General features: G+C 39.1%; 2 protein-coding genes across 12 annotated transcripts in view; both read left to right on the top strand.

The window, feature by feature from the left end:
• Positions 1 to 1,926, top strand: part of LOC137181270 (R3H domain-containing protein 2) — a 64,199-nt gene extending 62,273 nt beyond the window's left edge. For all 11 annotated transcript variants that reach the window (XM_067586847.1, XM_067586844.1, XM_067586855.1 and 8 more), the window contains one exon: positions 282 to 1,926. In XM_067586847.1, coding sequence (XP_067442948.1) covers positions 282 to 685 — 404 coding nt within the window. In that variant the 3' untranslated portion in view covers positions 686 to 1,926. The remainder of the gene's footprint in view (positions 1 to 281) is intronic.
• Positions 1,927 to 5,258: 3,332 nt separating this feature from the next.
• On the top strand, positions 5,259 to 15,529 carry LOC137182254 (SH3 and cysteine-rich domain-containing protein 3-like). Its single transcript, XM_067588581.1, has 13 exons — positions 5,259 to 5,509; positions 6,024 to 6,105; positions 6,528 to 6,606; positions 8,993 to 9,149; positions 9,258 to 9,355; positions 9,501 to 9,582; positions 10,118 to 10,215; positions 10,563 to 10,623; positions 10,721 to 10,770; positions 10,986 to 11,089; positions 11,254 to 11,305; positions 12,739 to 12,876; positions 13,896 to 15,529. Exons 2-13 carry the CDS (start codon positions 6,089 to 6,091, stop codon positions 13,992 to 13,994), a joined length of 1,035 nt encoding a protein of 344 aa, XP_067444682.1. The 5' UTR covers positions 5,259 to 5,509; positions 6,024 to 6,088; the 3' UTR covers positions 13,995 to 15,529.
• Positions 15,530 to 21,596: the final 6,067 nt, after the last annotated feature.

Genomic DNA, 21,596 nt, shown 5'->3' with positions numbered 1-21,596 from the left:
AACGCATTTAAAGGGGACTTATCACGCTTTTTCTGGTTTTCTGTTATTTATATACTGTTATGTTGTCAGATATCTATGTTAAACAAGGTCAGAGTTCCAATATTTCATATTTCGGATCAGATTCTGTAAAAACAATAATTCCCCCCAAGCACTGCACAGACAAGCAAACACACAGAGCCTGTCAATGAAACAGGTGCCTCAAGTCTCTAAAGATGCAGCTTGAGCAGTCAAGCCTGCTAACATCTTATGTCTCTGACTCTCCTTGTTTCTTCTTTGTCCAGTGGTGAGTCGAGTACTCGAGGTAACGGACCTGCCAGAAGGGATTTCACGTCCAGAAGCTGAAAAGCTCTTCAACCAGCTGTCACTGTGCGGTGCCAAGATCCAATGGCTGAAGGAGCCCCAGGGAGGCCGAGGAGGAGCAGGAGGCTGTGGCCCCTGCCCTGGTGCAGGGCCTTCTGGGCCAGGAGCCACAGCTGGGCTCGGGGTCAGCATGGGAGCTGGGGGAATGAAGGGTGACGGTAACGACCCAGCTCACCTCTACACAGTAGTGGCAGTGTTCCCCAGCACCATGGCTGCCCAGAGTGCTTCCTTCAAACTTAACAACAGCGCGGCCAGCCTCTTCAAACTGAGGGCCGCAAAAAAGAACTATGACCTGCGCGTGCTGGAGAGAGCCAGTTCTCAGTGAAAGGAAAAGAGAGGGGGAGGAAAGAAAGAAAGAGACAGAAAGAAAGAGAGACTCTTAGTGGAGTGGCGGAAAAGGAAGGAGGACTGAGGGGGACTGCTCTTAGTGTACAATTTAAAAACAAAACAAAAAAAAAACAAAAAAACTTGATGAGTTAAATGATGTGTCAAATGTATAAAAGGGAAGAAGGTGTGAATCATGAGGTGGCTGGTGTTTGGTTGCAAATATGATTTTGTTGTTTGTTTTTATTCATTGTTTTTGTTTTGTATTTATATAGCAGAAGAGCACACAAGACACGCGAGCATGTGTTTCACTGTTGCCGTGGAATGTGTGCTGCCGTCATACAAAAACACTCACACACACACACACACACACACAAACCAGGAGAGACAAACACACACACACACACACACACACAAACGCAGGCAACAGGATCACGTAGCACATAACAAAAACACACTGGACAGTCGACCTCAGTCAAACCTTTCCTCCTCCTCTTCGTCCTCCGCTCTCCAACCCTTCCTCCTTTTTCTGCCGACGCTTTTTCTCCTTCCTCAACTCTCCGTCACCCAGTCATCTCTTAATATCACATATTTATAAATTTTCATACGCACAGTTGCGCACTCTCTCTGCTTTCCCAAAGCCCTCCTCTTACCCCCTTTTCTTGCCATGTCTCATACTGCCTCCTATCTTTCTCTGCTCCTCTGTCCCTCTCATGTATGCTCTCACTGCTCTCTCCTCTCTTGCTTTCTGTTTGCCTTACTGCTGTTGTGGGTTTCTGTATTGCGCTGTTATTTTTCTCAGAAGTTTTTTTTGTTTTTTGGGGTTCAATATATTTATATAAGTGATGTAAGGAATAAAAGAAATCTATATATTCAGTGATTTTTCTTTCTTCCCCCCCTCTCCCCCGAGTGAAAAAGTTTAGGCCTTTCTTTATCCTTTACTCCTTCCCTCTTCATCCCTTCTCCTCTTCCCCACATTTGTTTCCTCCTTACTGCCCTCTACCTCACTTCTTCTGTCCTCTCCTCTCTCCCACAACTGTCCCTCATCCTCCCCCTCCTCCCTCGCTCCATCCTGACGCCCCCCATTGTGTTTGCGTTTTTCGTTGACAGCTGTGCAGAAAGTATCAGAAGAAGTAGTTAAAGTGCACAATGATTGCATATGTCTACTGTAAATTTTATTTAATCTGTTATTTTTTGTTTGTTTTTAAAAATATAAAAGTCGAGAAAAAATCTATCAAAACATCTTCTGTGTCATGTGGTTCATTATTTGATGTTAGTGGCGGTATAGTTGAATGTAAGTTGGCTATATGAATCATAATGTGTCTTTAGTACGATGTTTGGCCTCCAGAACAACTTCATTGCTCTTTCGTTATAGATTATCCAAGTCTCTGAACACTGCTGGAGGGATGAACAAAGATATTCCCCCGTTCAGTGCTTAGAGATGTTAAGTTGGGTTCAGATCAGGTATTTGTGAACACTGCATGGAAGCATCTGCGCTCTGTTTCTCCACCCATTTATTCAGGGTTTTCCTTTGTTCAGCTGTCTGTATATACTGAGCACATTCACCATCTCTGGAGGAAGAACCCATCTGATTTTGATGCCATGAACTTTCCTCCAACGCCACCCTCAGGTCAAATTTGACATGTTTAGCACTGTTACTGGTAAAGCTAAAAATCATCAGTGTGTTAAGGTTTTAAGTTCATTACAGACCTTGGAAACGGCAGTTGAGAAAACAATCTAACCAGACTCAAGTCCATTAAATAGCTGTTTGTAGCTTTCAATCATAACACATGATCTTCATCAGCAGATGGAGTTTGCCCAGTTGTCATGTACTTCTATGTGTTCAAATTCACATGTTTTTCTGATTTTATTCGTTTTTTTTTTTTTTTGTTTAAGCTATCGAGTGAGAAGTCATTAAAATGCTCAGAGTGGAAATGGTATTACAATTCAATGATAACTGCACCTGCTGATGAAGTTTAGACTGCTTGTCTTGTTTTTTAAAAAAAAACACACTTCTTTCCAGCACATAGAAATAATCATCACTGTGCAAGACTTCATTTACCATGACTAGACAGATAAAAACGCTACTAAAAAAACTATTAATATGCAGCAAATTTATAGAGAGGAGAGAGAGGCGAAGGCATGGGTAGGAAAATGTAGAAAAGGGGGGATAGAGAGGTGTTTGGGGTTAGTCTGGGGAGGGGGGCAAACATTCTTCAACATCATTGGGACAACAGCACAACCAGATTCTCTTCAACGGAGAAGGTCTTTTAGTCAAGACAGCCTGATCTTAAGAGGAAGTCTTCTTATCTTTATTCTTTTTGGCTATTTCAAAAAAGGTAAATGCAGTGTTCAAAAATATTAAGTTAAAGAAAAAGACAAGTTAAAGAGAGACAAGTAAAGTCTATTCGGTGTAACTGAACTGTAAACCCTGAGATTTTATTGTTTCTTATCTTGTCTTATTACTCTATTTTTTGTTTGTTTGTTTTTTTTTGTTTCAGTCTGACCTGATCATTTTCAATTTCTTTGTGAGTCTCATTGACATCTGTGTCCACAGCAGCTATGAAAACCTCCTCCGTCCACCAGAGACACTGCACTGATGACAAAAAGAACTTCTTACCTCGGTCAGGGATGGGCTCTCTTCATCAGCGGGGACCTCATCCACCAGATAAATAGGTGGAAAGCAGCCAGTGCAGTGTGGAGATGAGACGTTTCCAGTCTCCTCTGATGTGACATCTTCATCTCGCAGTCATTATACCTCCACCTGCTCACATATGTCAGTAACTTGTTTGACTAAGTGAAGTAAAATCTTCCAGTCCTATCTTAGATTCAAAAATAATCTTACATCTGGGGGAGTATTCAGATCATTTACTTAAAGATCCTCGCCAGACATGTTTTAACATGCATATAAAAGACTACTTTGAATAATGTGTGTCTGATATGTTTTTTTTCCACAAAAAAAGTTCAATTATCTTGTTTAAATCCTTAAAATGGCATCTACTCCTTGTCCCTCATAAAAATGCTGGAATCTATAAATATGAAAATATATTTCATTTCATAAGTTTAACTGCTGGACACAAGATGTCTCCTACTTCAGTGTAAAGTCCATTCTTGGTGTTTGTGCACTGGAGTTTCAAGTTTCCACATCACACTTATATAAATTGAATATTGGACCAGGGCCAGCTTCAATGAGCATATGGAAACTTTCCACTTTCAGCAGATGAATGTGTAAAAAACCTTCCAGTGTCAAACTCCGCACATACATCCTTCTGCACCGTGAAGCTCAAACATTCAACTGTAGAAACAAGGAGAAAAACACAATTTTGAGTGGAAGGAGACTTTACGTAAAAATAGTAATGCCAATCTATAAAACACTCCAAGTAAAAGTTCTGCAATGATAATGTCATTTAAGAAAAAGTATTAACAATAAATTAGGGACCTTACTTTCCACCCCTCTATCTCTTTCAATGAGCCCTTTACACATGCTGAAAGAAACTGTATGACCCACATAACAACCAGTCAAAATATCCTGGGCTGTGGGATTTAACAGTAACAGGCCATAGGGACACATTTTTTTCAGTGGATATCTTTCATGTTTACAGTCTTGGTTAAAAAAAAATCCTCATTGTGTCTTGATGGACAGTGTTTTCCTGTGGAGCTGCAGTGGAAGTATAGTAACAAAAAGAGGGAATTTGGCACTAAAAAGACAGTAACTTTGAAAGATATTGACTTGATTTAACCAATTTGGATGGCTGAGGTTTCGTAATAGCTTCAATTAAACCTTTAAATACATTTTTGTACAGAAGGAGGCCTGTGGATGCTGTCCCCAATCACTTACATTGAAAATGCATGATGAAGGGGTCTCTTAATGGCCAGTACGAACAGGAGGAACAATTAAAGCAAGAAAAACATGTATCATTGTTCATTTGGGCACCTGATAATTGTTTTAGGGCCGAAATTGTGAACCTATTCTTTAAATATTTACATTCAGCATTTCAGTTCCCATAAGAATCAAGCTATACTCTGGAAGAAGTTGGACCCATATATTCTTTATTTCAAGGTTCGACATAAACATATATTAAACCCAACTACTTTATATCCAGACTTGTATATTAAAATGTAAAGTTAAATACATTATTACAGCAATAGTCTCCATTTAGTTTACCTCTGGCCTTTATTGATGGATTGTGTTTAAGCCAATCAGTGATGATCATTTTATTGGCCAGACTCTGAGCATGTAGATTTTTTTTGAACATGACAGTAATTATTACTCTCTATCTATTATATTCAATAGATAAAACTGTTGCATACAAAACACTGAACTTTTTTTGATTCATACAGGTTGATGTTGCTAAATATGTTATTAATGTTGATTGGTTGAAATTAATTTTCCTCTTCTTGTGGCAAAGATTCCACAAATTTTCTGAGTGTAATTATATCGTAACATTACTCTATACCGAGTGAGCAACCAGAAGCAGAGCACTCTAGTTTTTAACCACCCAGCTGAGAGAGAGCTTCTCAGCTTTTAAAGTGCTCAGCTGTCCCAAACAGTCACATGGAGCCACACACACAACCGTAAACACACACACAGTTACATACAGAGTTAGGGCTGGGCCGGGCTGGCCTGCTGGCATTACTCATCCGAATCTCCCACCTGTTGGAGCCTCATTTGGAAAGCTGAGCATGTAAAAGACAGAACCACAGGGGCTGGAAGAAAAAGCTAGAAAGAGTCCCGAGAAGGTTTAAACATCAGGGACCCCTTCTGACGACACCGAATGTGAGAGAACCACATCACTTTGGGAAGAAGTGGAATTCAAATTTCACGGTCAGTTGAGATTATTTATGTATGTTTGTGCAACCAGAAGAATAATCTGACCTCCACTCATCATTTTTAACCCCTTTTTAATACGTTCCAGGCCCTTCTAAAGTGTCGCATTGCTGAATGTTTTCTTGTTCATGTCCTTAACATGTATTTCAACATCTAGAGCAACTTGAGGAGGGGGGGGAAACCCTCTGTAGATGTGTTGGCCATAATGTCTTGTACCAGGTTACAAGTGAGTCCTGTTTTAACTTCGCTAAGATCACGTTGCCTCAGCAGAAGAGACTTCAGTGTCCACTGCATCTTGAAAATAACCACTTTGTTCTCCGATAACTACAGTAATACCAAACATGGTGAGGGAGAACGTGTGAATTTCTGACAATTCTCAGGTTATAGGTTGATCATTAATTGTGACCAGAAGCCAAACAGATCATTATGCATGTACAGGGACTTCCGAGGACACTTTATGGGATTCCCTTTGCAGCAACGGCAATGATGCTGATGTGTTTTCTGTTTACAGCACCATCTTCTGGTCCAAATGCTAAAAATCTGGAGGGACTAAACCTCGACTGACCAAACTACACCATGGCTAATTATGACTCGTGAGTTCAGTCTGCAGATGGGGGCAGCAAAGGAATAATTGTATCTTGACTCTTATTTATTCATAGAATTTCCACATATGTAGATAACTGATGCACAGATTAAAAAGTAATTGTGAGATTGAGTTTTAGGTCAGGTTGCCTGTGTGTGAGAGGTCTTAATATCAAACAAAGGAACAAAACTGAACAGCAACACACAGAAATTATTGATTTGCCACATAAAGGAAAAAAAGAAAATAATCTTTTGATATCATATACCAGAGGAAGACAGAAAAAACACATACTATGAAAATTTAAAATGACAGTCTGTGTCTGAGGCAGGCACTGACACAGTAAGACCACCACAAGCAAATCTCATTCACAGTTTGTGTTTTGCGTTGCAACATTTGCTGCTCAATGTGACATTTGCTACCCAATGATGACAGGTTGGATGACAAGGACTCTGTGGATATTCATGACAACCCCCCTCTCCCTGATAACGTGGTGAAAGAGGAGGACAACACGGTGAGACATCCAATATCCAACACTTACCACGTGGCTACACATGCATCAAGAGCCAGACATCCAGAAAAAAAGATTTATTCATACCAAATAACTGGCATGAAAAAAATGTTACGTGGCACAAGGAATTATTTATGTCTGACTGTGATCAACATTGTATCATATTATAGGTATAATAAAGATCACATGAATCAATCACTTAAAGGCTTGGTTCACCCAAATAACAAAAAACATATTTTTGTATCCCTAGTGGTATCTAGCCATGCAGAAGGTTTGAGTTTTCATCTCTGAAATTTCTGCTCCCAATTTCATTTGTGGTGCCCCCCTCCCACCAAAGAAAAATATAATTTAAAGATCCCCTCCAGACATGTTTTAAGATGTCCATAAAATACTCTACTTTGAGTAATCATTTCTGTCTAATGAGGCTTCAATTTTAAATATAAAGTAAGATGAATACTGGACCACGATTGGCTCCAAACTAGTTGATGTGTCATAAATCATGTTTACAGATACACAGCTTAAAGCTGGAGTGTGGGATTTTTGTCTCCCCCTTGTTGCAGTGAGAGTAATTACAAAAACACTGTCAACACATGCTTACATCATAGGCCATGCTGTAGCCTACTCCGTTGCTACTTTTGCGGCTGTAAAGCGGTGGATGAATTGCTGTGAGCGTCACACAACGCCTGTGAAACGACTTGTTTCACTATCAGAATTTGATCGATTCAGTCTGATAACATTTGGAAAGTTGAGAAGAGCCGCATGATTCAATTATTTTATCCCAATTCAAGTTAGCAGAGGGCTAACCTGAAGTTAGCTGTCCCTTGTGACATGAGATTTAAAAACTCTGTATACTGTGAGATACTGAGAGATTTATCTGGCTGTGATAGGCTTCATCAGCATTGTGTGAACTCGTTTGGCAAGGGCTTGAACGTAATAGACATTCATTTATATGTAAAAGTTCCACACTGCAGGTTAAAACTCTGATTTTCAGTAACCAAAGACAAACTTTCCTCTTTCAGCAGATGAATGTGAAAACAGCCTCTTAGTGTCAAACTCTGCACATACATCATTCTGCAGTGAAGCTAAAGATCCAACTGCAGGAACAAGAAGCAAAACACATTTTTGAGTGGAGGGGGGCTTTTAAGAAGTCTGCAGCAATTTGTCTCTCTAAAACAGTGTCCCCTGATACTCTGGATAATCCCCAGTAGTAACTCCACTAAAAACTGGTGTCAGTATGTTCTGTGGAGTCATTTTTTAAACACTGTGAGTGCCACAAACAAATTATATATTATATATATTTGAATGGCCAGATAACACTAGAAATAACTGGAGGAAATATCTATTTTTGGAATAAATGAATGTACCCTTTAACACATATTGATTTGCATTCCTCAAGCCTAATTTCATTTTAATACTTGATACAGTATGTACAGATATCACATCACCTGTTTTTCTGCTCTCTTGACTTGTAAAAGATTGCCAAAGCAGATTTGAATAAGTCACTTCTAAGCCAACAAATGTACCAAGGAATTGTGGTTGGTTTGTTTAGGAATCCTGACAGCTAAATAGAGTTGCAGAGTGATGATGCTGTAATGTGTGAACTGTCTCCGGTATTATCAGTTATTGTGGCGTAAATCCAGAGCCCGACGACCACAGGACACCTCTAATCCTGCCAGTGATGGAGAGTTGGAGCCAGTTCAGTCTGTCAGGCGTCCCTCTGAGTGTGCATGTGTGTGTCTCTGTGTCATCTTTATGGCTCTGGTTTGACTAGACTGTAGTATATTTAGGAGCAGCGACGTCCAGCTTCGTTACATTCAGTTGGGAATTCTGTCGATCGCCCCTGAAGGCTATTTTGAGATCTAAGCCTTTTCAATCTGTCACACCTGTGGTTTGCATATGTGTGTGTCTGAGCGTATGTGTGTGTGTGTTACAAAAAGATCCCCAAAGAAGTCTCCCAGTAACATACACCATGTCTTTTCACATTTTTATTTTACTAATGACTTCAAATATCAAAGAATCTTGACTCAAGATTCTTTGACATTTTAAGTCATTATTTATGGATCTGGCTGTGGCTGATATGATACAGTTTACATGAAGAGCGGACAGACTCAATATGACTCCGACCGCATGGGGAATCTGTATTAATAGAAAATTTCTCATATGAATCTGTCAGGCTGTGGGTGGTGTAGGATATTAGGATTGCTTGGGTTAAATAAGGAGATATATAGGGAAATAAAACTGTTGGATTCAATTAAAACTTTTATATGTCTGTAATCTAAAACCATCATATTTCATGTTGAATTAATTTCATGAGTTTTGTCTTCTAGGGGTTGGGTGTATGAGCCGTATTTATTCTTCTCTGTTGTGATTTTGAACTGTCCATCTCCAGGTGTATTTCATCTACGATGAGGAGGTTGAAGAAGAAGAGAAAGACGAACCACCTCCTCCGGAACCAGTCAAACCAGTCAACGACAGACCTCACAAGTTCAAGGACCATTACTGCAAGAAACCAAAGTTTTGTGACGTCTGCGCACGCATGATAGTTTGTATGTCCTGTTTTTGTCTCCTGCAGGTCAAAACAAGTGGATGTTAGTGCGTCGCAGTTTTTACATTTTTCTTGATGTGATTTGGTTTTGTTTTGTTTTTCTCTTTAGTGAACAATAAGTTTGCATTGCGATGTAAGAACTGCAAAACCAGCATCCACCACCAGTGTCAGTCCTACGTAGAGTTCCAGAGGTGTTTTGGCAAAATTGTGAGTTTCATGTTCTTCTTAGTACTTTGACTGTAATTCAAAAATACACCGCAGATCTTTTCTTTTTAGATGTCTTGTGTACATTGATCTCCTCTCCTCTCCTCTCCTCTCCTCTCCTCTCCTCTCCTCTCCTCTCCTCTTTTAGCCTCCTGGATTCAGAAGAGCCTACAGCTCTCCTCTGTACAGCAGTCAGCAGAATGCCACAGTCTCACAGCTGCTGCCCTTTTGTGAGTCCAACTTATGAACATTTCTACATAAAGAGCAATTCCACCTTAATAAATCAAGAATAATGTAACATTTCAGTTTGTCAGCATGTAATTTTAGCATCATAGAAACTCAGGTAAGCTTTTTTTTTTGTAGTAATGTTGGTCAAAAGAATTTTTTTGCCTATTTTCACTTTATAAACTCACCTAGACATCTACCAAAGCTCTAACCTTATTTAATGTCAGAGTTAAAAGCTGTAAGCGGATGACTGGTCCTGCAGTAAAAAAAAGTCTCCAGTGTGCTTTTCATTAGTAATAGAACAGTCACAAATAAAAAAACTTGTTTAATCTCAAGAAAAAGTGGTTTATTAAATCAAATCTAAATGTAGCCATCCAAAAATGTAGGAATAACCAATAGTAATTCTGCTTTGGACTCCTTCATTTCTGTTTTTGTACAGTTAAATTTTAAATACCTGTTGTTAGAACTGTTGTTAGAAAGTTTTTTCTTTCCTGCGCTCATGTTTTCTCTCTGTACTGACTGATGATGTTTGATTGGCAGCACAGTCAAACCGCACTGACCCTGTGTTTGAGACACTGCGTATTGGTGTGATCATGGCCAACAAGGAGCGTAAAAAAGGGTCAGAGGACAAGAAGAATGTGAGTTTGGATGAACCGATAAGATTTGTAGCTCCAGCTGCCACACAGCACAGCATATAGCCACTTGTGCACGCAGGAAAATCATTTAACATTTTAAAGCATTGTTAATCTCTGCAGTGGCCTGTTATATACATGTTGAACTATTTCAGCCCCTATGAGCCAGAGCGCAGATTTTGAAGTTTGGTAATGGACTTTAGGTCTTTAGGTTGGTTAAAAGAATCAGTATTTTCTTTATTTTACTGAAAAAATCAAATTATTTTGCTATTGAGTTGTTTTTATTAGCCTTCAAATCTATTTTTGTGTTTGGTATTACCAGACTCTTAACTCTCAATTCCTAATTTGTTCAGATGATGATGATGGAAGAAGAAGAGTCTCAGCCCAAACAGGAGGAGGAAGGAGGTGAAGGAGGTGAGTCCCTGCTGAACAGCATGTGAAAGTTCGGTTTTCATGCTAGTAAAGTAAATAATTTAGTGTGTTTTCCTCTGTTTCTTGTTTTGTGAACTAGCAAACCCAGAAGGAGACAAGAGGGGAGACAAGACTCCTGCAGATGACAAGGTCAGAGAATGTGGAGATGAAGGTGTCATGATGATGATGATGATGATGATGATAAGAGAAAATAAGACAATAATGGTGCTGATGTAAAGATAACTGGGATGATAATGAGTGATGATAAAATGTTGAATATACGTGAAAGACTAACTATGATGAAGATACTTTTTAAAGGCTGTCATGAATTATTGATGATGATGTGTGTGCTGTGTGTTCTTCAGAGTAAAAAGCTCCAGCCAGGGAAGATCGGTGTGTTCAGCCAGTCTCACTATTATCTGGCTCTCTACCGCTTCAAGGCCATAGAGAAAGATGACCTGGATGTGCAGTAAGCAACTCTCCCCCCACTTTGCCTGATCTCTCTCTCAGCGTGTCATTACATCTCTCTGTCAGTCTCTCTTCCTGACTGTCTCACCTGCGTTCAACATACTGTGCTTGTGTCATTGTTTCTTATCTAAATATTTAAATACCCATTTCCTGTTTGTTACTCAGTCCTGGTGACCGCATCACAGTGATAGATGACTCCAATGAGGAGTGGTGGAGGGTGAGTCCTAGATTTTTATCTATTTTTCTCATATCACACCATATTCGTCTGTGTATCCATGATTAAGGTGATGTTTTCAACCCTGTCTGCTCTCCAGAAGTTATGAAATTTTACGGACAGGCAGCCAGATGGCCTGAATTAATTAATTAGATTTTGGTCAGTCGATGACTATCATTCAGGAGATGATGATCTTTTTTCCAGCCAGAACAATTACGGTGCGTTCAGGCTGGAGGCAAGGTTCAACTCCTGTATCATCCAAGTCTGCTGCTTATCAGCATCGTGGCCAATATTTATTTTGTTGTAAAATTAAATCTCAGAGAACAAATGATAAACAAATATAAATTATTACTGACTATGAGCAGCTGCTTTGCAAGTTGCATAATTGTTCAGAGTTGAGCTTGTAGTTCACAGTGATGAGTTCCAGGTTAAGAAAATAAATAAATCATTTATAGCATCGCAATACCAGCCTACAAAATAACTTCTCTCTCTCATTGTGGTCTGCTAACGCTCCATAGGCATGGTACAATCCATGACTGACAGTTCTCAGTTCACAAGTGCTTCCTACTTAAGATTAAATGAACATGCCATTTCATGTTTGGTTGTTGGCCGGTTTGTGCAATTTTCAATCTGGAAAAACATAGTAGCTGTTTGGAAACTCTGTCATATTTCAACCAAACTATCTACAGTCCAGAAAACAGTTTCTGAATAGATTTAACACAAGAAAAAGACCTGTGTGGTCACAGAATCCTCCTTTATTTTATATGTACAGTTTTCTCGAACAGTTTTGTATGAAGTTCATGTTTTTATGTTTTAATAGGGAGCATGTCATGCAATTACTGTATCTAACCCCATCTTTGGCTGAATTGTCTGGTATGTATCTAGTGGAGTTTAATCAAATCTCACTGAATGGTTTGTAAATCTTGCAAAGCAAGGCAGGTTTACTTGTACAGCACCTTTCAACAAAGGCAATCCAAAGTGCTTTACATAAAACATAAAAGGCATTAACAAAAGAAACACAAGGCATTATAAAAATACACATTTAAAAGAGTTAAATAAAATGGAAAATAAAAAAGCTAAAATAGAATCAGATAACAAAATTACAGTGCAGTGCAAGATATGAGTAAATAGTCCCAACTTTACTTTAATAAAAGTAAGTCTTAAGCCTTGATTTGCAGTAAAAAACTGGGCTGATGTGATGTGGTTTAGCTTTGTGAGACTGAATGAAAACATTTCAGATGCATTGTTTCTCTACTGTGAATGATTAATGTACTGTATAGCTGCCTGATCCTCATCATCCACACAGCTATTTCTGTCAGTCACTCAGGTTTCAAAGCCACACTGGACAATACGTTCATGTTTAAATCAAGCCTAAGAAATCTAAATTAGAAGCTGGGGGCTCCAACATTTCACTGTTAAAACTTTTCAATCACCAGGGGAAGATCAGAGAGAGAACAGGCTTCATCCCTGCCAACTACATCATCCGTGTGCGATCAGGAGAGAGGGTCTACAAGGTGACGCGCTCCTTTGTCGGCAACAGAGAGATGGGCCAAATCACTCTGAAGAAAGACCAGGTACACACACATGATTATATCACCAACCCATTAGAAGGAAGAAAAGTACACACAAACATGTAGCCTTAAGCAATTACGACCTATCGCGTTTGACGTTACATCTCTAGATTGTTTGCTTAATTAAAGTCTTAATTAATCCGTTGGCTTCCACATGTTGATAAAGTTTCAGTAAGTCAAGTCAAAGTGCAGTAAACTAAATGTGGAACACATGAATACAGTCATTATGTGCATGAATACGCATAAATAGACACAACCACATAAACACACCGAAGCACACAGTATGTAAGTATACATCATGTTGACAAGATGAGACTAATTACATTTGCAATATCAGTGATTTACATTCATTCACTAACATCAAACCCTGCTGTTAAATTCTGAAGCTATATGACTGTTTAGATGTAACTCTCTCTGTAAATTAAGTTGATCACTGACTCTAAAGCAGCGTGCATTTCCACTGACTAGTGCCAAAGATAGAAATTTTCAAATAAGTGGATTTAATAAATCTTGAAATCAAAATTTAAGACATTCACAAACACTCTTTAAAATCTGCTCACATATGTTCTCCAGTTGTTTTTTTTTCCAGATTTTGAGCAATGAGACTGTGAAAAGACAGTCATAAAATACCTCAACTTGACACATTTAGACAGATACAAACGCTAATGGGCCACATTTCAAGTATCATGAAGTGACTCAGAAAGTGGGGGCAATTCATCTCACATGTTTTACACTCACATTTCTGTTCTTTCTTGCTATTCCAGGTTGTTCTGCATTCTCAATTTGTCTCTGGATTCGCTCAAATGCTGAATTGCAGATTAGTTTCTGCTCAAAAATGTTGTTTTTTGGAAGCGCCCCGGAAGCCGAATGGTTTACGCATACCACATAACTGCAATGTCACTGGTTTGATTACAGCCAGAGACCTTTGTTGCATGTCAAACCCATCCCTCCTCTTGTTTCCTGTCTGCCTCTTTACTGCCCACTATCCGATAAAGGTGTGTGTGTGTTGTGTGTGTCCTCAGATTGTGGTGAAGAAGGGTGAGGAAGTTAATGGCTACCTGAAGGTCAGTACAGGACGGAAACTCGGCTTCTTCCCCGCCAACCTGCTGCAGGAGATCTGAGGGGAGACATCTGGTCGAAGCTGCTCCCATCCCAGTTTCATCACCTGCTGCAGCTCACATGACTGTTTGTCATCCAAAGCAGCAATAACACCTTTACTTGAATTTTAATTTTAACACATGCTGGTATTGTTCATTTGTAAACTTCACGTCACCTTACAAAGCCTGTGTACAGAATGCATTGCGATGAATTTACTTAATATGCAAAGGGAATTAAATAACTGAATATAAATAATAGCAAAATACACCAAATAGTTTATGTAAAATGAACAGGTGCAGACATTTTTTCTGTTCATACAGGTGTTTTGTAAGCAGGTTACATACACTGATTTTATTATTTGGCACATTTTGCATCTCTGATGTAGTCCTACTTTATTACTGCAAGTTAGTTTTACTACTTTTTTTAATAATAAAGGACTTGCTTTAGTTTTAGGAGCTCTGGTTTTTCAGTTTTGCCTTACAGATTTTTATGAACATGTTTGTTGAGTATATAAAGTAGTTGCAATAAAAAGTAAGCTGGGAATTTAGGAAAATAATGTTGCTTTCTGCTGAAAATGTGCCCTGATGTAATGTAAAAAAACCCCAGATAGTTTCACTGGGCATTCAGGCATCTTTGTAGCCACAGTCTTTTTTTTGACAATTGGCATTCTACTGTAAATGTAAAATGAGAATTTAAGCGTTATCACTTTTCTGACACTTACTTTTGAATTCATTGCATAGACAAGCATTATTTTATTTGTATTGCCATGAAGAGACACCACATTTATATTTGTCTTTTCAGCTTGATCACTATGTCTCTCATTTGCCTGTTGTAAAAGTATTCTGTCAACAAGTCACAAACTAGTGTCTAAGGAAGGAAGATACTTAAGAGGAAGAAGACAGAATGTATTTTCCTTTTGTCTATCTACACATGTGAATAAGTCACAAATGTAGCAGACTTAGTTACCTAAGCTCCCATCTTTCTATCCAAGGTTATAAGGTTATTTATATGATCAAACCTGACACACGTGTGCCTCTTTCCATCAGCTATTCTCACAACATTAATAGGAAACACATCTTTCTTACATTGTTTGAGTGTGTTTCATTATACAGACATAACGTGCGTGTGTGTGTATGTGTAAAAGAAGTGTCAAAGAAACAGAATAAGGAGTGGATTTGTGAAAAGGCGCAGAATTTGTTATCACTTGGTTATTGGTGTCATTCAAAGGGAGGAATGTCAGGGAACAAATGAGAGATTCAAATGAGACAGAGGCATTTACAGAGCTTCAAAAGGATGCAGAGCTATTTTCTGTAGCGATACCCTGAGTACAGTGTAATTAGCCACAGGAAACACTGTGGGGATGCTTTGCTATGTAAAGGGACGGCTCAGAGATCAGGAATGAGGGGAATGGCATCTGTGAGTCCGAAGAGACATTCCAGTGGTGACTACAGGCCTAATTAACACAACACGTAGACAGACAGAAACAGGTTCACTTTGGTTTCCTTTTCCATATATCTTTTTTTACCTTCCAATGTTTTCATCTTGCCGTCAGAGTGTTTTTAATAAAGAATCCTTCCTTTATTTCTTGTTCTTTTGATTTTTTCACTGTTTGTTTTTCCAATCTAGATTGATTTTCTCATTCATTACCTTTCTGTTTTGTATTTGTCTCTTCCTCTCTCTCTCTGGGTTTCTCTCCCTCACACACTCCACGTTCAGATGCAGATGATGAGTTGGGTGGTCACGCCTCCTTCCTCCTCTGTTGTCTGTCAGAGGAGAGGAACAGCGTGGCCCGAGCAGGTAGCGCCGCCAGGCTTCAGCAGTCCTTGGATTGGACAACAGAGAACCCCTTCAGACACGGGTCACTTCCTCCTTGGAAACAGCCTCTGCTTCATGCCGCTCTGGACTGAGGGAGTGCGTGGAAGCTATCACAGCTGCCATGTTGTCATCCCCGACCTCCTGACCCTGCCACTTCAGATGGGCAGGATGGAGGAGGGTTGCCAAAATGTTTGTGGATTTGTGTGTGTAGATAATTTTATATATGTGTGTGTGACTGTGTATAATATATATGCAAGTGCACTGGTGAGAGGGCAAGGGCATGTAGGGGCGACAGCATGAGGCTGTGGCAATGAATCTGTTCAATTCAAGAGAATTTCATATTTTAGGGGACACCACATCAACTTGAGAGTCCAACTACAGAGTCAAACTTTGAGTTGTTGAGTTGTTTTATGTGTGTGGAATGGAAAAAACAGGTAAAAGTAATGTACAGGTGAAGGAAAAAGTTCCAAAATGGCTCATTCATTACCTCTACTGACAACTGATAAAACAATCTCATCTCAGGGACCACTTACTTAATCTGGGGTTTTTAACTGTGTCCTTGGTCCTCCTTAGTGTATCGAGCTGGCCCAGTTGCCATGGAAATGTAGCTCTTCAGTGTTTCTATGACTCTGAGCATCTCTATAAGTCTTTTCCGCATTAACGTAAAAGTTGAGTTTGACAATTCACTCTTAACCTCGTAAACAGCTTGAGAGTTTGAGCACATTTCCATGGCAATGGAGAAAATTTAAACAGCTGACAATGACTGCAAGGTCAAAAACTCCAAGTCAAGTGAGTTACTGGAGCTTGAGTTGAGATTTCTTGTCAACTGCTGTTTCCAAAAGCCACAGATTTATTGTCAAGATGAATGTTCATTATATCAAGAGCGTATGTAGATTCTGTAAAAAGAAAAGCATAAAAAATTGTAAAACATATGTTAGTCTTTAAAAGGAAATGTTTGGTAGGAATAAAGGAAGATATTATTTTAACCAAGAAAATGAGCTTCATAATTTAGGATCACTATGATATTTGACCTCTGCCAGAAAAATGTTTGGGAAGATGAAGATTTAAAACTTTATCTTTCAGTAGCAGGCGCTAAAAAAAGCTTTCAGCAGGAGATTTTTGCAATAATTGGTAATGTTTCAAGACATCAGAAAATTCATTGTTTTCAACAAGGTTTAACTATTGCAACAGGAACAAACATAACGTGTATTTCTGAAGCTTTTTAACCAGATAGCTGCAAAGAAAAGTAGTCAAACAAAAAGAGTAAAAACATTCTTCTTCTCAAATTTGAATGGAAATAAAAATAGCAGAATTTTCATGTGTAAAATCAACAAAGATGTTACATACTGCATCTCAATGTGTTGCACTGACGCACAGTTAACATGTAATGATGATATTATCCAACAGAGGTCCCTATTGCGCTGGATATAGAGCAAAGCAAACTGAAATTCTCACCTAACCAACTTCACACACCACAGGGAGCCAGTGTGTTTATTGTGAATAACAGTTGTGAAGCTGATGTGATGTCTAGCAAGTCTTTCCAGGCCAAAAGATACCTGCCTTGTAAGAGGAAATGTTATTTGTAATGGTAATGAGCTCATCCTCTACAATAACTGTGGAATGATATACTCCCTAATAATCATAATAGATCACATATTCCCATGATATTCAAGTAATTTCCTATCTAAATGCAATGATTAAATTACAATGTAAACTGCTGTACTCCTCCCTCCCTCATCTGTGATTCTGAGGTGTTAAGTATCATACCCAACGGTGCAGTTTGAGGCCGCACACGGCTTGTTACTTTCCATGGAAGCCTCACTGAATGTGTAATATGCAGTGTCAGGGCTTAGAGTACTCAGATGACTTTTTTGTTGTGACGAGTAACATAACACATTAGTTTTGCAATTCAATAAATCAGTTATTTAGTTATATTTTCAAATAAGCAATCCGTTACTGTTACTGTAGTATAATAGCAGGCTGGGGGCCATGGCAAGAATAAGCATAGAGATGATCTTATGAGAAACAGCATGATTTTATTGGTAACATAGCATCATGGTTGGTGCTAGATCTCACAACCATACTGAAGGGAAGGTACGAACCGTGCACATAACTTCACTCATGGTAAACTGCACTCTTTCAGTAACACTAATGACCGTGTACCAAATAACATCTGTGATGATTTAGAACACAATTTAACTTAAACTTATGTTCATAACACATTGCCTCAGAGGATGCTGGGAAGTCCCGCCCACCTACCCCCAACACACTACAATATTACCATATTTCCCGCACACACACGGATGCACACAAAGAAAATCCCTGACACATTTACTCTGTTTCTGTTCTGTTTATGCACCTATTCTCACTTCTTGGCAGGTAGCTGTGTACTAGTGGAAGGTATCTAATCCTGTGGTTGTTTCAGTGCACATGTGTAGCTCAGCTAGAGAGATGGCAGAGAGGACCAAGAGGGTCCAACCATGGATGTATAAAGAGAACTGGATACAGTGTTGGAGGTGGGGCCCTATTCATTCCTATGAAAGTTGCTCAGTGGCGCATGAAGCCAAAAAAGCCACTTCCCCCTGTAAAGAAATTACCCGGATGAAAACATACTTCACACGCTCTATGGGCACCATGCGCATAATATCATGGTGGTCACTATGTCAAATTGGCTTCAAAGCTTGGTGCTTTTCCTGAGGGCTTGGGTTCAACTGCAGCACCTCCTTCCTCAGACCTCCTCAGGCCCCTCATACCGCTCTCCTCAGGCTCCTCTCATGTGGGTATTATCACCCCCTGCTGGTATTACAGTCCCCTGCTGGTCAGAGGATGTATTGTATTTTCTTACAGAAGTCAATTGACAGGTTTAAATGAAAACTATATATTAGAAATCTAATTATGAATATATGAAGACCATATATACTGTAATATATATTAAAAATATTAAAACACGTCAATATTTGTCATTTAAACGATTAATGACGCGCAAAAACAAAATACCTATGTATTCATATCATTGATATATTAATATGTATGAGTGACTTTTCAATTATTCCAGACTACAGGGGATAAGTGTGAACTCTGAAGCTCCACAAACTTCCATTACATTGATAATTGTCACTCAAGTTACATAAAACCCCAGATTAAAATATTACAAATTCCAGTGTAGCTGCAGGCAGTGATTGTAGGGGTCCAAGCACACCTTGAAAAAGATAAAACATTCACAACACAGTAGGTAGGCTATTGGTTCCAAACAACTTTATTCTACCATTACATAACAGGTTAATATTTTTTCCATCTTCGTAACATTTCCAAAATACAGCATATTAACAATGTCTTGTAATCCCATGTGAGATAGACCTCATCTGTGGAATGAAACAAAAACAAATCTCTCATTCATTAATATCTGAATATGATATAGCAATACATGCACCAGCATGACCAACTATAGCATAACTAAATGAGCATGGTCATACTAACTTGCAAGATATCTAATAGTATGTAATAATAATAATAATAATAATAATAATGATAATAATCAGAGAAATGAAAAAGGAAACTGTATGGCATTTTAGTTATATAGTGAGTTGCTGATCACACGTCATAAGTTTATTAGAACAGCATTTGTTGGAAAGCTAGATGCTGGCGTCTAATGAGCTACCACAGGCTGTATGCAGTAAACTGCAAGCTAATGTTAGCTAACTCATTAACCTCCATGGGGAATTATGGTAGTAAGCTAATAGGCTAGAAATCGGATCCGTAAATGCATTTTCAACAAAAAAAAGTGTTTATTCTTCTATACAAGTATGAATACATTATCAGTATTACTGTAATATTTAATGACATAAAAGTAGTATTAGACTAATGTTACTTACATGTGTAGTTGTTTGAGGTTTTGCTGCTTCGCTTCAGTGTTCCCCACAAACTTGAAGCACAGCCAAGAAAGCAGTGCAGTAGTGCCCATGCCTTAGAAAAGTTGGAACAAACTTTTAAATTAGGCCTTGTAGATCTAATATGAGTGAAGATTCAGTAACTGGATTGCTTATTTCTCACCTTAAATTTGTTCAGAAGTAGAGTTTGGTGGACTGCTAAGGTGAAATAAGTGAAAATTAATGTACTTCATAAAACAAAACCCTACCACTCATGCTCAACCCTTATTGGCTCACAGAACTGGTGCCTCAGGAGGGAGGTCTGCAGTTGGACCCTTCTTGAGAGGGCAGTCTTTATGTCGTAGAAGTATTCGCATTATTGAGCAAGGAATCACAAAGGGGTTTTCATTTTTGGTAACATAACAAGTTACCTTTTAATGTTGTAATGTTGTAATGTAACAAGTTACTTTTAAAATTAACGTTACCCAACACTGGTAATATGTCAATTGCAACACATGTTTGCACAGCATTACACATCGTTGAAAAGTAATACAACTTTGCAAGGTGTCAAACTGCACTTATGGATGTGCAGAAAGTGACGCATCCCTTAAGAGTGCAGGCTCTGCATCATCTCATTGACCCACCACATTCAGAATCACATTTAGCATCCAGTCGAAGAGAAAATCCATCTTCCCTCCGCCAGCCGCTGAGAAATGTAGCAATGTGTGAGGAAAAATAATAACATAAAACTATATTAGAGAGTTTGCCTAGCAGAGAAGGTATTGATTTTTAGAGAAATGTTTCACAAAGTCTCCTCCACAGGCCAATGCTAATGCTGCTTCTTCTCCCAGTCCTCAAAGCAACAAAAAATATTTAGGTCTTTCACAAGGCTTAGGGACTGGATTTATTTTTAGAAAGTTTTTTTACTCTCTTGCTCTCTGCCTGTCTCTGTTTTAGTGACATACAGATGTGTGTGAGTGTGCGTGAGATGGCGTGAATGTGTATCAAATCCCATATTTCCTGATAGAGCCTCTGAAGCGTTAGATTAAAGCCCTGACATGATTTTTTTAACAACTGTTGCGGAATAACACCTCTTTTACTTCCCTCCATTTTTCATTGAGGCACCAAAATTCAATTATCTAATGTGATTTCTACGATTATTAATCTCCATTACCCATACATTCAAAATTACTTTTATAAAACTGTGTTTTCTTTTTTTCAATTGGGAATGGAATAAGGTGTGGTGATGATTGGAGGCAGGGCATGGGCCGGAGTCATGGACTAGACAGACAGGTAGGAAGATGGAAACTGTTTCCTGTCTGGCACCATTAAACGATTCAAGGTGTTTACAGTATATGCATCGGCTGCCAAAAAGGCACCGCAGGGGAAGACAGTGGCAAGATATTGGCAGCCTGTTACCACAGTACAGTACATAACTACCTGTGTGTGTGAGTGTTTTCAGATCGTCTGTCCATCCATCTGTGTGATGAGGGGAAGACAGGAACCGAGAGACAGAAAGTGCTGGTGTATGGTATGGTTTTGTGCTTGTGCAAGAATAAATTAAAGATGGTGATGACACACACACAAACACATACTGTAAAGAGACAGACAAGTTTACTGAGTGAGTCCTGAGAGAGAGAGAGAGAGAGAGAGAGAGAGAGAGAGATAGGTGGGAGGGAGAAAAGGCTGGAGAGAAGACTGCAGGGTTGGAACCAATTAGGCCAGGAGAGGCTCCCTCCACCTGCACTGCGAGGCCCCCGGGGGAGAGCCCCAGTGACAAGATGAGGGATCATCATCATTACCATTATTTATTTGCTAAGCAGAGGCCGACTCTGGGGCCAATCCTAATAGGATTCACGAATTACAATGAGCGTCTTGCTTTTGGGGCAGGTAGGATGCTCGAGGAGGAGGGGAGGGTTAATGCATGGATAAAAGCATGCATAC

Source organism: Thunnus thynnus, chromosome 4, assembly GCF_963924715.1.
Source record: "Thunnus thynnus chromosome 4, fThuThy2.1, whole genome shotgun sequence".
Taxonomy (NCBI): Eukaryota; Metazoa; Chordata; class Actinopteri; order Scombriformes; family Scombridae; genus Thunnus; species Thunnus thynnus.
The sequence above is the reverse complement of the archived record's forward strand: the minus strand, read 5'-3'. Positions and strand labels throughout refer to the sequence as shown.

Excerpts from the sequence above, each read along its gene's own strand:
- LOC137182254 (XM_067588581.1), top strand. Across the intron at positions 6,607-8,992 it reads TGAAAGAGGAGGACAACACG|GTGTATTTCATCTACGATGA; the intron begins GTGAGACATCCA and ends GTCCATCTCCAG. Across the intron at positions 10,216-10,562 it reads GGTCAGAGGACAAGAAGAAT|ATGATGATGATGGAAGAAGA; the intron begins GTGAGTTTGGAT and ends TAATTTGTTCAG.